The sequence below is a fragment of the Ahaetulla prasina genome, chromosome 2, assembly GCF_028640845.1.
Source record: "Ahaetulla prasina isolate Xishuangbanna chromosome 2, ASM2864084v1, whole genome shotgun sequence".
NCBI classification, from domain to species: domain Eukaryota; kingdom Metazoa; phylum Chordata; class Lepidosauria; order Squamata; family Colubridae; genus Ahaetulla; species Ahaetulla prasina.
In genome coordinates this window covers 23,144,163-23,160,400 of record NC_080540.1, presented here as the reverse complement: position 1 = coordinate 23,160,400, position 16,238 = coordinate 23,144,163, and the positions used below count along the sequence as shown (strand labels likewise).

Below are 16,238 nucleotides of genomic sequence, written 5' to 3'. Positions count from 1 at the left end.
GGTTGACTTAATGCAAAAGCAGAAGTGGGGCATCATTTTGAATTAATCCTCTTTGTAAATTTGCCCATATCAAGCCTACTTCAGCTTTAATTGCAACAATACAAGAGCAACCAACAGATTTAAACTTAATGTTAACCGCTTTAATCTAGATTTCAGAAAATATGACTTCTGTAACGGAATCATCAGTGCTTGGAATACTTTACCTGACTCTGTGGTCTCTTCCCATAATCCTAAAAGCTTTAACCAAAAACTTCCTACTATTGACCTCACCCCATTCCTAAGAGGACCATAAGGGGCGTGCATAAGCGCACAAACGTGCCTACCGTTCCTGTCCTATTGTTTTTCTTTTCTTCTTCCTATATATATATATATATAGATGCTTATACCTCCTAATATTTATTCATATATATGTTTATATACTATATAATCCTTTTTATATGATGTTGTGACAAAAATAAATAAATAAATAAAATAAATGTCCTTAAGTTTCAGATTCTCTGGCCACCACAGACTGCAGGGCATCATTTTATCACTTAAGAGTCGATCACCTCCGAAGTTTGTGGCTCTCCATTTTTTCTACCCCAGCTTTCAGGATCCTTTAAAAAGCGTTGCTAAAAAGGGGACAGGAAACACTGAGCTCATTGAATATATATATATATGTTTTCTGAGGCTTTCGCGGGTGTTTGTATGTAGATCTTTGGTTATTCGGGTTTTCTCCCGCGTAAAATTGGAAGTGTCTTGGCGACGTTTCGACGAAGTCTCATTCGTCATCTTCAGGCTTCAGCTTCGTGCTTCTGGGAGCAATGTGTGACTGCAGCTGTAGTCACACATTGCTCCCAGAAGCACGAAGCTGAAGCCTGAAGATGACGAATGAGACTTCGTCGAAACGTCACCAAGACACTTCCAATTTTACGCGGGAGAAAACCCGAATAACCAAAGATCTACATATATATATATATTAAAAAAAGGCATGTGGACTTCTCAAAGATTCTCAAATGCTCAGATCAAATAAATAAATTAATAAATATATCCAGGGTCTCCTCCCCCCCTAAAAAAAAAAAAAGGGAGGGATTTGCTATCCAAAGGTTGCTTGCTATGTTATATATAAAAAAAGACCTCTTATATTGATCCAGACTCTGAAATCAGTACGGAGTTGTTTTAAAAAAGCAATTAAAAGGATCTTTTTAACAATGGTCAGTTTGGGGGGAATTGCCCCTTCCCTGCTCACACGGTTGTATCATAGCTATGAGTGTAATTCAAACACAATGCGATTGGCACATCTAGAGAAAAGCAAAGCAAAAAAACATAACCAGAAGTACCAGTATGCCAGTTGGAATTCTATATACCCTGTTTCCCCGAAAATAAGACCCAACCAGAAAATAAGACCTAGCATGATTTTTCAGGATGCTTGTAATATAAGCCCTACCCCCAAAATAAACCCCAGTTAAGATCGTCAGCAGACGGAGGCATTTAGTACTGTATTTCCCCCATAATAAGACCGGGTCTTATATTAATTTTTGGTCCAAAGGATACATTGTGTCTTATTTTCCGGTTAGGTCTTATTTTGGGGAAAACACGGTACAATTTGTAGCAGGAGCATCCTTTCCCAATTCAGATGCCCTCAACACTTTTTAAAAAACTCCTGGAGATCTGGCTGTCCCCTGGCTAGGATGTTACATGATGTTACTGCTAGAATATGTTAGTCTGTGTTATGTGAATCCCAGAACTGAATATTCTTCTATGCAATTCTTCTTATGACTGATGCATTTCTTAATATATTTTTTTTAATCTGATAGCTGCCTGGTCGTTTGGTGAGTGGCAGCTATTTAAATCAGAATAAATCAGTAAGAGCAACAGAGTTGTCCCAGGGGCTAGCAGTCTAGAAACAGCACTGGGCATGATCAGTTCAAATCTAGTGCAGAAGGAAACCAAATTTTCCGAAATCATCGGGGTTTTGTCCTAACAGATGGCTAACATAAGCACTAGCTACCACGTGTATATTAAAGCAAAGGCAGACTTGTGATAATTATATTGTTTTCAGAAAAGAATTCAGGTCAGAGATGTGCCTAGAGGCATGTGGTTGCATTTAGTTATCTTTGAACGGTTTTCTTCTTTTAAATAACAATTTATGTGCACAAATACAGAGACATACATCTGAATTTGGATGGGAGCTCTACTGTGGAAGGAAATGTTTTACTGTTTTTGCATCCCCTTACTCCATATCAGGGGATGTTTGCGTTTCATCTTTGCTGCCAGTCCAGCCAAATAGAATTCGGAGAGTCAGAGGGGATAGGAAGGAGCCCTGGCAAAGCGTCAAGCCCTTGTGCCAGCAATTCGTTGAACTAGGAGGCAATCCGAAAGTCCAGAAACAAAATACTCTTCTTTTTTTTTGTTAACAAACTCAAGAACATCCAGTATCCTTATTTTGTATGATTGCACAAGTAACCTTTGAATGGGAGGGAAAGGAAAGGGCAAGCATTTTCCTCTGAATGCAATGCGCTCAGTAAAATGTCAAGTTGCCACTGGCTAGGATTGAGGTATCGCATAACCTTCACACTTAATCAAGCTCATTTTTAAAAACCGGCTGGGGAAAAAAAAAGTTGTTGGAAAACAACCAGCCTAAATGGGCCCAACTTTAAGAAAGGTCTTTCTGATTTTGGGTTCAAAATCCGAGTGCAATGTGATGGGGCGATCTCCCATCTTTGTCCAAACTGCTGCCAACCTAGCAGTTCGAAAGCATGCAAATGCAAGTAGATAAATAGGTACCAATTGGGTGGGAAGCAGTGGTGGGATTCAGCCAGTTCGCACCACTTCGGGAGAACCGGTTGTTAACTTTCTGAGCAGTTTGGCAAACTGGTTGTTGGAAGAAATCATTAGGGCAGAGAACCGGTTGTTAAATTACTTGAATCCCACCACTGGTGGGAAGGTAACGGCGCTCCATGATGTCATGCTGGCCAAATGACCACGGAAATGTCTTTGGACAGTGCTGGCTCAATGGCCTTGAAATGGTGATGAGCACTGCCTGTTAAAGTTGGCAGTGACTTGAGGAACAAAATATACAGGGACTCCTTTATTTGAGGGGTCCTTGATGCTCTCTGCCTTTGGTTGTTTTCCTGAAGACATTTCATTACCCAGACTAGGTAACACTATCAGTGCTAGTGAGGAGTGGGGTTTGCTCTGTTTATATTCTGGTGTCCTGCCTGTCTGTGGGGAGGTGTGTGTGTGTGTCTTAGAGGAGGGGTCTGCAAACTTTTAAAACTTGTGGACTTCAACTCCCAGAGTTCCTCAGCCAGCTTTGCATAGAGCTGGGGTGGGTGGGCGAACCAGTCCAAACTGCCTGAATACCACCAGTGTTGATGTCTATGCGTCTATTGATGACTGAATTGTCAGAGTGCCAGGCTTCAAGAAATTTCCTGGCATTTTTGGACTTGGTTTGGTCTTGGATGGTCACACTTTCCCAATGGAAATTATGGTTAAGTCTATCTGTATGCCTAGCACTGATGATGTTACCTAGTTTGGGTAATGAAACTTCTGCAAGAAAACAAGGAAGCTCAGAGAGCACCAAGGATCCCTCATGTCAACCCCGATCTAGCAATAGCAATAGCCCTTAGACTTACATACCGCTTCACAGTGCTTTACACCCTCTCTAAGCCAGGGGTCTCCAACCTTGGTCCCTTTAAGACTTGTGGACTTCAACTCCCAGAGTTCCTCAGCCAGCTTTGTTGGCTGAGGGACTCTGGGAGTTGAAGTCCACAAGTCTTAAAGGGACCAAGGTTGGAGACCCCTGCTCTAAGTGGTTTACAGAGTCAGCCTATTGCCCCCAACAACCTATCTCCCAACGACCGGTGTGCTCTCACAGAGAGGGGCTCCTCAGGTGCCGTCAGCCAAGCAATGTCGGCTGGCGGCCCCCAGGGGGAGGGCCTTCTCTGTGGGGGGCTCCTACCCTATGGAACGAGCTTCCCCCTGGACTCAGACAAATACCTGACCTTAGGACCTTCCGCCGCGAACTCAAAACCTACTTATTTCGTCTTGCTGGACTCGCTTAAATTTTATATTATTAAATTGATTTATGGATTTTAAAATTTTTTAGTAAATTTTAGTGGGATTATTTTTTATCTATAAGTAGCCAAATTAAATAGGTTTTTTAAGGGTGTTTTTAGTTTTGTATTGTTGTTTTCTTTCTGTATTTTACTTGTGGCTGTACACCGCCCTGAGTCCTTCGGGAGAAGGGCGGTCTATAAATAAAAATATTATTATTATTAACAACCTGGGTCCTCATTTTACCCACCTTGGAAGGATGGAAGGCTGAGTCAAATATTCTCCTTTTACCTTTTTCTGATTTTGCACCCATCCCCTACCTCCCCCACTCCCCCACAAGACTTACCACACACACCACAGGAGTAATGAATAACCAGCACCACTTCATGTAGGGCAGAGGCCGGTAGCCAATCATCCGGGCGATGTCATCCATGAAGCGGTCAGCTCCTGCAAAGAAGAGAAACGGAAGTTGAAGACAAACTGTTTTCCTCCCACCTGGTCCAGGTTCTCGCCCTCTCAAAGCATGGAGGGCAAAATGGGGCTTGAGAAGAAGGTGGGGAATAGCAAGTAAATCCTGACTTTTCTTTCACTCTCCCTCCCTCTTTCCACTTACCATAAACCCAGGCAACCACCACACACTCCCAAAAGGCTTGCCAAAGCAATGTGATTCCACTTGCAGAATAGTTGTCGAAGAGCTGAAAGACGTACATCCCGCTCTACAGGCACAGAACACAGGAGAGAGCCAATTAAGGAAGTCATGCGGAGCAATATTGTTTATTGGTGTATGGTGCTGGCGGTGGAAATGAGAAAATGTAGGAGCCTGTGTGAACAGCCCATCCCCAGAGCTCTATCCAGCTTCTCTGCCTCGCTCTTTTAAGATTAAGATAATCTTTATTGTCATTTCCTATATACACAATGCACATGTTAAAATGAAATTCCAACGCCCTGTTCTCAAAAGAAAGAAAAGTTGGGTTTTTTTTTGCAAACCGAACACTTTGATTGATTCACAGAGACCCCACTAATCATTCATGTACCGTGTTTCCCCGAAAATATGACCTACCCCGAAAACAAGCCCTAGTCCGATTTTCATGCCTGTGCCTAATTTAAGCCCTACCCCAAAAATAAGCCCTAGTTACACCTCGCCCACATTCTGGTTATACAAGGTGGGGTGAGGCACATGTGTAAAAATCAAACTAGGGTGGGGATGGGAGGGATGGAGCTGCCCCAGTTTACCTTAGGACTGCTGTAGCTAGACCTCTCATGCCCCCAACACCTGTCACACTGCTACCTGACTTCTGCAGTTGCTCACGGCCGGATGCCACTGCCGCCGCTCATGCGCTCAACAGCACAAGACACCATGGAGCCTCCTGCCATGAGCAGCGGCACCGGCATGACAAGCCACATGGCGAGCAGACACAGAAGTTGGGCAGAACCACAACAGGTGCCAGGGCATGGGAGGCCTAGCTGCGGTGGTCCTAAGGAAAGTGGGTAAGACTTGATGCTTATTTTGGGGCCCAAAAGAAAATAAGAATGGGTCTTGTTTTTGGGAAAACATGGTATTTATTTGGAATTTTCTGAACTGCTCTTTAAAAGTGACCTGGAGTGATTGTCAGACATTTAACAGGTTTTGCAGAAGAAGACAAGTAAGGCTGTTTTTGCCTGGATGACTGGAATAGTTATTTATGTGGTTGCGTTTAGCGTTGGAACCAGATGTTCATGACCATAATAGATTCATAAGGCTGCCAAATCAGAGAGACTTAAGCAGCTTACAATTAAAAGCTCCCCCTAGGTGGAATCCATTTTACAAAAAGGATCGTCTTTCTTCCAGCCTTCAACTCACCTGAGTCACCATGGAGAGATCAATGACACAGCAGACAAGGCAGCAGATGGCGGCTGTGATCTCCCTGCGGGGTGAGGTTGCTGCTGGCTGTGGAAACAGGTCTAGGATACCGGTGATGAAGCCTTCTACGCCCACAAACTGGCAAGAAGCAAGCAAGCGGGGAGGGAACAGAGAATGGGTGATTAATGCTGCACACTGTTTAATTCAGAGGATGTGGGAGACTCAGGACTGCTGGGCTGAAAACACCTTGGCACAGGGCGTGGGGTCTCCCAGCAGAGACTTTCACTAGTGGAGAGATTAAAAAGTAGTCAAGTTGGGGACCATGACTATGCCACTGTAGCCCAACATCTGTTTGTGTATTCCACATCTGATCAGGTTTACCTTGACCCTTCTTCAGACACCCTGACCTGTTCTGGGTAGCCTCCCACTGCCCTGTGCTTATAACATCTGACCCAGTCTCTCCTCTCTAGTTTTGTCAGACACGACTCCCATAATTCCTTTGCTGGCATCCTTTTGGACCATAATGGAGGTCAATTATGGAACTTCAGATCTAATATGGCATCATTTTGGATGATACATTAAATGCATGACTGTTGCACATTCTCACCACGTCTCCCCAAACTGCTAGATTAAAAGAAAAACAAAAACAAAATGCAGATCTAAATTCACTTACATCTAACACAATGTACTTTGGTTCTTAGGCGACAGGATGGCAGCTGGCCAGAAATATTATGAGTAGCGTGAACGATCATTTCTTACAGAGCCCTTTGAGCAGGCCCAGCAGTAGCCTAATTAGCCCAGCCAAATGTATGACAACAATGTAGATGCAGAAGAAGCCTGGTAGGGGAGATGTTTGATCTCAAGAGGAAACTGGATGTTGTGGCATGAAGGAGTACAATTATCTTGAAGGAGAAGGTCTTAAAGAGAGCCTCAATGCTTTTCTTCCTCACTCCTGGTCACTTAGGTCAAGATTTTAACTACCTTGTTGTCCCTATCCTTTTATAATGGTGGATAGCAGCAAGAGTATTCCTGATCCTCTCGTAATGAGAAACACTTTATCCAATCAGTTCTGCAGATACTGCTGCTACAACAGGCATGTCCAACCAGAGGTGGGTTTCAGCAGGTTCTGACCAGTTCTGGAGAACCAGTAGTGGAAATTTTGAGTAGTTCGGAGAACCGATAGTAAAAATTCTGACTGGTCCCGCCCCCATCTATTCTCTGCCTCCCGAGTCTCAGCTGATTGGGAGGAAATGTGGATTTTGCAGTAACTTTCCCCTGGATTGGGGACGGAATGGAGATTTTATAGTATCCTTCCCCTGCCACGCCCACCAAGCCATGCCACACCCACCAAGCCATGCTACGCCCACCAAGCCACACCCACAGAACCAGTAGTAAAAATTTTTGAATCCTACCACTGTGTCCAACCCACAACTCACAGACGGCATGTGGCTCTGGGCAGCTGGTAACGCAACCTCACAAGATCATAAACTTATATCATCGTTATATGATTCATATACATTAACTGTACTGCATATTTTATAGGCAATTCCCCTTCACTCAGTGTGGCCCAGGCAAACCAAAATGTTGGGCACCCATGCACTACAAGGACAGGAGGAAGCTGGGGGGCGGGATTATTAAAAAAGTTGGCAACTTTAATAAAAATAAGGGGCCTCTGGTGGCTCAACAGGCTAATGCAGCCTGTTATTAACAGCAACTGCTTGCAATATTGCAGGTTCAAGTCCCACCAGGCCCAAGGTTGACTCAGCCTTCCATCCTTTATAAGGTAGGTAAAATGAGGACCCAGATTGTTGGGGGGCAATAAGTTGACTTTGTATATAGTATACAAAATGGATGAAGACTATTGCCTGACATAGTGTAAGCCGCCCTGAGTCTTTGGAGAAGGGCGGGATATAAATGCAAATAAAATAAATAAAAATAAATAAATAAACTGTATATCTCTATTTTTCACCTTTCCTACCCCCCCGCACCCCATAAATGGTTACCTGGCTGTCCAGACCCAAGACAAGAAGCATGAAGAAAAACAGGGTAGCCCAGAGTGGAGACAGTGGCATCAGTGTTACAGCTTTGGGATAGGCAATGAAAGCCAAGCCAGGACCTGTAAGACAAAAACAATGCTCGAGAATGGAGACTGCAGAAAAGTCTTACAAGTTATAAGAAACTAATAGAGAAGGACCTCTTCTTTGAAAGAGGCTTTCAAGGTCGCCGCCAGGAGTTCACAATTTTTCTGGAACTGAGGTCCATGCTCAACTTTCAGATGGAAGGTGACCTTAAGACATTTATTTTTAATTTGATCAAAATTTAACTGCATCTATCAAATATAGCACTAGCACTTAGGCTTATATACCGCTTCATAGTGCTTTTACAGCCCTCTCTAAGTGGTTTAAAGAGTCAGCATATTGCCCCCCCCCAATAATCTGGGTCCTCATTTTACCGACCTCAGAAGGATGGAAGGATAAGTCAACCTCGAGCCGGTGAGAATCGAACTGCCAAACTGCAGTCAGCCAGCAGTCGGCAGAAGTAGCCTGCAGTACTGCATTCTAACCACTGCGCCGCCACCAATAGTCTATAGTTCATAAGACTACTGTCCCGCAATATGTTTAACTCAGCTTTGACCACACCAAAAATTACAATTCACTGCTTAAATTTTAGAGGAATCCTGGGACTGCACTGAAAGCTATCCTAGGTAGGAGGATCCTGTGCACCTCTGGTCCTGCAAATGTTTTTCCTAACCTTCTGCTTAAAATCCTTTTTTTTTTTAAAAGGATCCCACTGAATCCAGGTGCAAAACAGGCATTCTAATACTGAGGTACTTTCACTCGCGCAAAACCCTGGAAAGAATCCGCCCCTCAAAAGAAAGGGAAAACCACTGGCAGGAAGGAAATTCTGACTGCTGCTCCTTACCTGATTCTGCCACCTGGGAGATGTCTACCCCCTGCTCTGATGCCATGAAGCCCAATACTGAAAATACTACAAAGCCAGCGAAGAAGCTGGTGGAACTGTTGATCACAGCCAAGAGATATGCATCCCTGTAGAGAGGAATGGATAAATTCAACACAGCCAGAAGTGGACACTTAACAGCCTCAAGCCTCCTCCCTTATCCAGAAGGCAACTGCTGTGCTTCTGCATCACGGTATGGTCCAAAGCTCCAACTAGCCTGGAAATTGCACTATTCTTTTAACCTGGAAACCCTTTCCACTAATCATACAAATGGCAGTGATTGTGTGGAAAAGGAAACACACAATGCACGGTCACAACTGAACACACATTATGGAAAACACTCCATCCTTTCTCTTTTTTATTAAGATTACAGAATTTAGATGTTTGTGTGCAGAAAGTGAGATAAAGTGATAGTCGAGACAATGTTAGCAAAGAGACTCACTGACAGCTATAGTCTGTGGTAAAAATAAATAAATCCCAACCCAGTTCTGCCCTGACAGAACTCATCATCTGCACGATGAAAAGCTGAACTAATTGTATTTCAAACTTGGCAACTTTTAAGATGTGTGGACTTTAACTCCCAGAATTCTCCAGCCAGTATATGCTGAAGTTCATACATCTTAAAATGGCCAGGTTTGAAAAAGCACTGACGTAAATTATGCAAATCAAGTATAACTGCACACATTCTTGTCTTCTGCATAATCTGTTTAGCCTTTGCTAACCTTGGAATAGATGCTGAAACTTCTTAATCCTTAATCGTTGTATACCACTTACACTCTTATTGCTTCCTTTTGCTTCCAGTATTTCAATCATACAATTTCAAGCTTGCATTTGTAACTTGAAGGGCTAAAAAAAAATGTCAGAGTAGTGGAGAAATGAGATTTCTCTGGGTGTCAACTGGGTACACATTGTGTCAAATTATATATTTATGGAGATTAACAGAAAGCACACATAGCTAAAAATCGGTGTGTTGATAGATGATATGCTGGTTTAGGGACACGGAGAGGGAGAAAATGGGATTAAGCTGACTTAATGCCACGTTTTAAAGATTCTTTTTTGAGGGACAGCATTTTTTAGGATTCAGATAATCCCAAAAGATTTCATCGCCATGGTTGGCTCTCAGAATTATCTGTATGTGATGGGTGTGGGTGTGTCTCACCTGTAACAGTTGTTGTGGAAGCGATTGTAGCTGCCAAGTGCGGTCAGGGCTCCCAGCCCAATAGCATATGAGAAGAAGATCTGGGTACCAGCATCAATCCATACCTGGGATGAGGGGAACAGCTGTGGTATAAACCCCACTAGTGGGGGGGCAGAACTCTGTTTGCATGGTCTGAACCAGGTGACTAGAGGGCAGCAATGGTTGCATGCAAGAGCCTTGTTTCCTACAGAGACATTGGCTACAGCCTCACTGTTTCCCAATTACTTCCCCCAATGATAACCTTCTCCACCCATCTCTCTCAGTCAATGTCACCCAGAATTCCTACCTGAGCCACAGCAAGCTTGGACCAGTCAGGTTTCAGGTAGTAAATGATTCCATCCAGTGCGCCAGGCAACGTCACTCCATGCAAGAGTAGGAGGATAAGCACCACATAAGGGAACAATGCAGTGAAATAGACCACCTGCCAGCCAATCAGAGGATTAGAAATTACAAGACTATATAGTAGGAGGACCACCCTACTTAGATCCCAGATTATATTTGACATGATGGGTCACAAGTCATGAACACTCAGATAATAGGGTAGAGCAGCATTTTTCAACCTCAGCATCCTTAAGATGTATGGACTTCATCTCAGAATTCCCAATCCCATAGCCAGCCATTCTCTTCTTAACAGCAGCAAAAACCAAGACAATGATAGATGTAAGAGCACAAGCGTGCCTACCGTTCCTGTCCTATTGTTTCCTTTCATTATATCCAATTAATATAGTTATTACATACTTATGCTTATATATATGCTTATATATTGTATAGTTATTTCATGCTTATGCTTATATATACACTGTGTGACAAAATAAATAAATAAATAAATAAAAAATAAATAATGCAGGGCAGCACTCTGGAGCAGGGGTGGACAATTATGGCCCCTTTACGACCTGTGGACTTCAGCTCCCAGAATTTCATGGCTGGCTGTGGGATTGGGAATTCTGGGATTTGAAGTCCACAGATCTTAAAGTAGCGGAGGTTGAGAAACACTAGGATAGAGCATGAGGATAGTGTTAAAACATAAGCATGTAAAAAGACAATATCAAATGAAAATTAAAAAAATCAGTCTATGGCTGCTAGAAGCCTTGTCAGGCTCATTTCCTTTTCCGCAATTCACAAACACAACATATGTCATTGGTTGTCAGGTAACTGTACCCTTGGACCCTTTTTTCCTCTCTTTCTTTCAACAACTTATTTCCAGAGGATGATGGACGCTTGTACAGCTAGACAGCTTTACAATCCAGGGGGAAATACAAGCTACATTTGCTTGCAAGTACTGCATGACGAAAGAATTAGTTAAGGCAACCCTCCTCCTACCTTCATTGTGTTTCTTACACAATGACCGTTGCTAAACTGAGGTCAGAGGAGGGTAGGAAGAAGTTTATTTTCTTAATAAATAGTTCCCTGAAATAGTAAAAAACCAACAACAATTGTTAAGTATGAGGTCCATCAGGTCTGAAGAGGAAACGGCAAGATATCAAATTTCATCCCAAAGCCAGGAAATCTAGAGAGTTAGCTGGCTCAGTTTCAGAATGAAAAGCAGGGCATTTCAACATTCAGAAATAATGGGATCCTTATTAGAGAATTTATTCTGCGCTCAGTGTCATCATGGCCACTCGCCTAAGCTTTCTCCTGAAACAACACACACACACACACACACACACACACACCAGTTACCTTCCCAGTTGACTTGACCCCCTTCCAGATGCAGAAATAAACAATGACCCAAGTTATAAGCAAGCAAAGGATCAGCTGCCAGCTGATCTCTCCTGGATCAGCCAGATCCCCTGAAATATGCAGCACTTTGTTCCTGAGGAAATGAAGAAGGAGATTAGAAGAAGGCCCAGCCTGAAAAAGAGAAAGAAAGAAAGAAAAGCTCTTCTGTGGGAAATTATTTGCTTCTCCTCAGGTTTGGGTCTGGCTCAGAGGACTGATCTGATTTACAGATTTCAGATTTTGTGACACCATTAAAAGTAAGCAAGTAGTCAATAGTTAATTGCGTATGATAATTTTTAGTATCTTGGGATTCCTTAATGGAGTTTCTGCCTCAGCTGCCAAAATCCTTTGGGCTCCTCTTATCCAGATCATTCCATGTCCCCTTTTCCCTCCATTTTGTAATTTCCTTTCTGTCTTGCTCACAAGACCCTTCCCTCTGCTGGGCTTTCAAGAAGCCGCCTCAACTCATTCTTCTAGAGCAGGAGTCTCCAACCTTGGTCACTTTAAGACTTGTGGACTTCAATTCCCAGAGTTCCTCGGCCAGCTTTGCTGGCTGAGGGACTCTGGGAGTTGAAGTCCACAAGTCTTAAAGGGACCAAGGTTGGAGACCCCTGTTCTAGAGCAGAGGCCCATACAGCTTTGGCCTTCAGAAACTGCTGAACTGCAACTCTGCCAGAAAAATCTAGGTAGCACTGGAAAAGGCCACATGTTCTCCCCCACCCCCACCTTTCTCCAAGGAGATCTACACCAGGTGTGCCTCCTAGACATTGTCACCCACTCACTCCCAGAACTCAATGACGGGAGAGCGTTGGTCAGCCAGGTTGCTGCAGTTTCTGGCGGTGCCGTTGTGGGTGTTGTTGCCGCAGTCGCTCAAACCAAAAAGCTCGGTGCACTGGGGAGAGTTCCACGGGTGGCCACAGGTGGCCCACGGTAGCGTCTCTGTCAGTGAGTGGGCCAAGTAGAAGACACCCCAGACGAGGATCATAATATAGTAAGAGTTACAGAAGAAGACAATGACCATGGAGGCCAGGCCCAAACCTAGAGAGAAACAGCTGATTAGAGCATTTGGGAGGGGAAGGGGAGGAGTGTCTGTTGATGGAAGGGTAGCGTGTCACACCCTCGCACTAAGGCCCTGTCTCTAATGGCAGGGGAATGAAAGAAAAGCAAAATAGGGAAGCTTGAAATGGTAGAATTAACTGTATCTCATGAAATGGATGTGGAGAAGATGAAGATCAGGGGTGTCAAACTCGATTTCACTGAGGGCTGCATCAGAGTTGTATTGGACCTTGAGGAGCTGGGGTGGGCGTGGCCATGGTGGGCGTGGCCAGCTCGACATCACTAGTGTCGGGGGGAGGGGTGCTGTGATGGCCTGAGCGCTCTGCCAGAGAAAATGGGCTCCCAAGCTCCGTTTTCGGCTGCGATGGTGTCCTGCAACCCTTTGCAAGCGAAAATGGAGTTTGCGAGGGCCGCCTGCGGCCCTTCTGAGCGCTCTTTTCGCTGGCAGAGGCACCGTGGGCCAGATCTGGCTCCTGGGCCTTGAGTTTGACACCCTTGATGTGGATAGAATAATATTTTGAATGCTCTCTTACATTAAATGAAAGAGACATAATAAGCATAATTTTAGCTTTAGCTTTTCTTTAAGCAAAATCTTTAGCTTTTCTCCCAAGTTAGATTTTATTAATGTGAGGAACTCAAGAATAAGTTGGTAAAACTCTGTTTTCTGGCGTTTTAAAGTGCTGCATGTAGAAACCATGTCCTGTCTCTATCCCCAACCTTCTTTTCCCGTGCAAATTTCAAGCAAAATCTATGTAGCAGACAGTCCAGATTGTGTTTATATCATAATGTCAACAGCCCCCCAAAAACACTGCCCCCAGGAAAAGCAAATTCATCACAATCATTATACATACATACATTCATACATGTTGTTGTTTATTTCCCATTTTTATTATCCTGTTTTCACTAGGCCTGGGAAACGCTGAAGAACTACAGTATTAAAAACTTCCATATTCCATCTGTTGGACAGCCCTATAATTGCAAATTCTAGAAACTGATACTGAAGGACCATTCAAATATAATATTCAGTTTGTTTGTAGATGACTCAGAGCCATTCTGATAATTAGAGGACGGCCCTAAGCGCCAGGAAGGCGAAATACATATATATTGCAGTTTTGGGGAAAATACAGACGGCTGCCAAGCAGGAATATGCAAAAATCAACAGCAGAAAAATAGCTTTGTCCACATCTGGAGCCTAGGTGTAAATTAACTTGTTGCTGGCTCCTTTCCAAACGGCCACCTTATCTCAAGAAGGCTGCCCTGCCATCATTGTAATGTAGTTTTACATTGGTACCAAAGCAAGGCTCCATCCACACATGCCTATGTCCTCTGTTTTAAACAAGCTATTGGTTAAGAAGCATCAGGCTCCAGCTACTATTCCTTCCTCTCTGGCCAATTAACAATGGCTGGAAACTAAACTGGAAACCCGGTATGAATGAAAAAAAAATCAATAAAACTTGATTCAAAAATAAAAAAAAAACAATGGCTGGAAACTAAACGTCCATTTCCACAAGAATATCTCTGGCAAAGTTTCAAAAGTCTATGCTTCAGAAACTAGCTTCCACATTCAAAGGGTGAAAAGACTGAAGGTGTGGTAAAAACTTTGTAGGCTGGGCTTCAAATAGCTGGAGGAGCAAGAGATGGCACCAAAACCACTAACTCTTTGGCCCCATCTTGTGGTCTTTCTAATACTTGTGGTCCAGATTTGTGTTGCTGCCAGAGAATACAATGGGGGCATCGGGTGTGGGGAACCGGATGCCCCCATTGGGGGATACACGCTACATTGTTAAGATGCAAAGCAAAACTGGCCTTTTGGGAAGAATAGGAAAAGCCCGTCAAACTCAAAGCGTGCTTATGCTGTTGTTATCATTTCTCAACTTGCCAAAGAACTAGAGGGGAGGGAATGGTGAGATGGAATGCAAGCTCCAGACTTCAAAAAGACAAGCCATGAGAGCCAAGGACACTCAAGCAGGTGTTTGCCAAGACTAGAAACTTTTTCTTATAACAATGCAATGACACTCCATTGGACAATGTGATCTGCACTAATAGAGGGGAGGGAGAAATATATATACTATCATTATGTGGGTTTGCGCAGGAATTAGGTACAGCTGGTTTTGCCTTCAGCAGTGCCGAAATGATGTACTCAATAAAGTTTTGCATTCAGAGATTGGAAGGTCTCAAGCGTGCTTGCTTTGGTTGGGTTCTTCAATCCCTAAATTCCACACCAATGATTTCCCTAATTTTATCCTCTCTGCCTAATTGTAACAAATGAGGGAGTGATCACAATAGTTAACAGAAACAGACATATGCCCTTTGATTCTCTGTAAATTGAACAGAGCTGGTTCGTCACATTTTATGATGTAGCAATATAGCTTAGCCCTAGAACATTTCCAACCTTTTCTCAGGTAGAATTCTACAAGACAAACTCTGCAGTGTTTTAATATTCTGTTGTTACACATTCACAGCTTCATAACAGCTCCTGCTACTTCTGAATTTAATGGATGCCTGAAAGATACAGACAAGTGTCACCAAAGCCATTACCTTTAAAGAGGGGAGCAATATTCCAGGCTGCGATTCCACCTTGCTTCATAAACTGTCCTAGGGCCACCTCCAGGAAAAAGACAGGGATCCCCCCAACAAAAACGATCAGCAGGTAAGGAATCAGAAAGACACCTGCACAGAAAAGGGGAGTCAGTGTTCTGTCCTTTTTTCCCCAAGAAGCTGGGAGAGTTTACAGAGTCTTTTTAGTGGTACTGCTGAATTATGGAATGCCAAATTCCACTTTTTAGTGGCTCTCTTGTTTTAGGCTTTTAGTAGTTTTCTCCATTTGGATGAGCTCCAGGCAAATATATTCTCGCTGTCAAAGACACACTTACATTGTCCTCTAATTTGAAAAAGATTTAAGTCCTTTCCTGCTGCAGTACATTTTTGTACATTTCATAGGAACGGAGAATTTGGGAAGCTACAGATTTATTTTTCCTTACTGAATGTGAAACTTATTAGGACAAATAGAGAAGCCTTATAAACTCGTGAACTGCACCCTTGGGTGCAAAAATGGCAGTTTTTGAATGTTTATTTACATTCATAAAATCTTGACACCTTTGAGGGACAGTCCCACATTGTTAACCTCTTTCCAGTAGGAGGTTGAAAGATAGTGAATTTTCCAAATCCACCTCGTACTTGCAAATTCAGGCTGTGATTCAAATAAGATTTGAACAGATGCTGCTCATTTTTTCCCTCAGCGTAATTGCTAGAACAAGTTTTCCATTTTCCACGGCTGGTTGGGGAATTCTGGGAGTTGAATTCCACACATCCTTAAGCTGCCAAGATTGAGAAGCCCTGTGTTACATAAATCAGCATCCAGCTGAATGCTTTTAGACTGCCCTCTCTCTCTCTCTCTCTCTCTCTCTCTCTCTCTCTCAAATCTAAACT

The 16,238-nt window shown here is 43.3% G+C and overlaps 1 protein-coding gene across 1 annotated transcript in view; it reads right to left on the bottom strand.

Annotated features, from left to right (window-relative positions):
* Positions 1–16,238, bottom strand: part of LOC131192445 (sodium- and chloride-dependent creatine transporter 1-like) — a 29,725-nt gene that overhangs the window by 7,078 nt on the left and 6,409 nt on the right. The window contains exons 3-12 of the mRNA XM_058171596.1: positions 15,348–15,479; positions 12,536–12,791; positions 11,715–11,847; positions 10,321–10,455; positions 9,996–10,099; positions 8,801–8,925; positions 7,882–7,994; positions 5,879–6,016; positions 4,652–4,754; positions 4,385–4,485 (exon numbers count right to left, since the gene is read on the bottom strand). Coding sequence (XP_058027579.1) covers positions 4,385–4,485; positions 4,652–4,754; positions 5,879–6,016; positions 7,882–7,994; positions 8,801–8,925; positions 9,996–10,099; positions 10,321–10,455; positions 11,715–11,847; positions 12,536–12,791; positions 15,348–15,479 — 1,340 coding nt within the window. The remainder of the gene's footprint in view (positions 1–4,384; positions 4,486–4,651; positions 4,755–5,878; positions 6,017–7,881; positions 7,995–8,800; positions 8,926–9,995; positions 10,100–10,320; positions 10,456–11,714; positions 11,848–12,535; positions 12,792–15,347; positions 15,480–16,238) is intronic.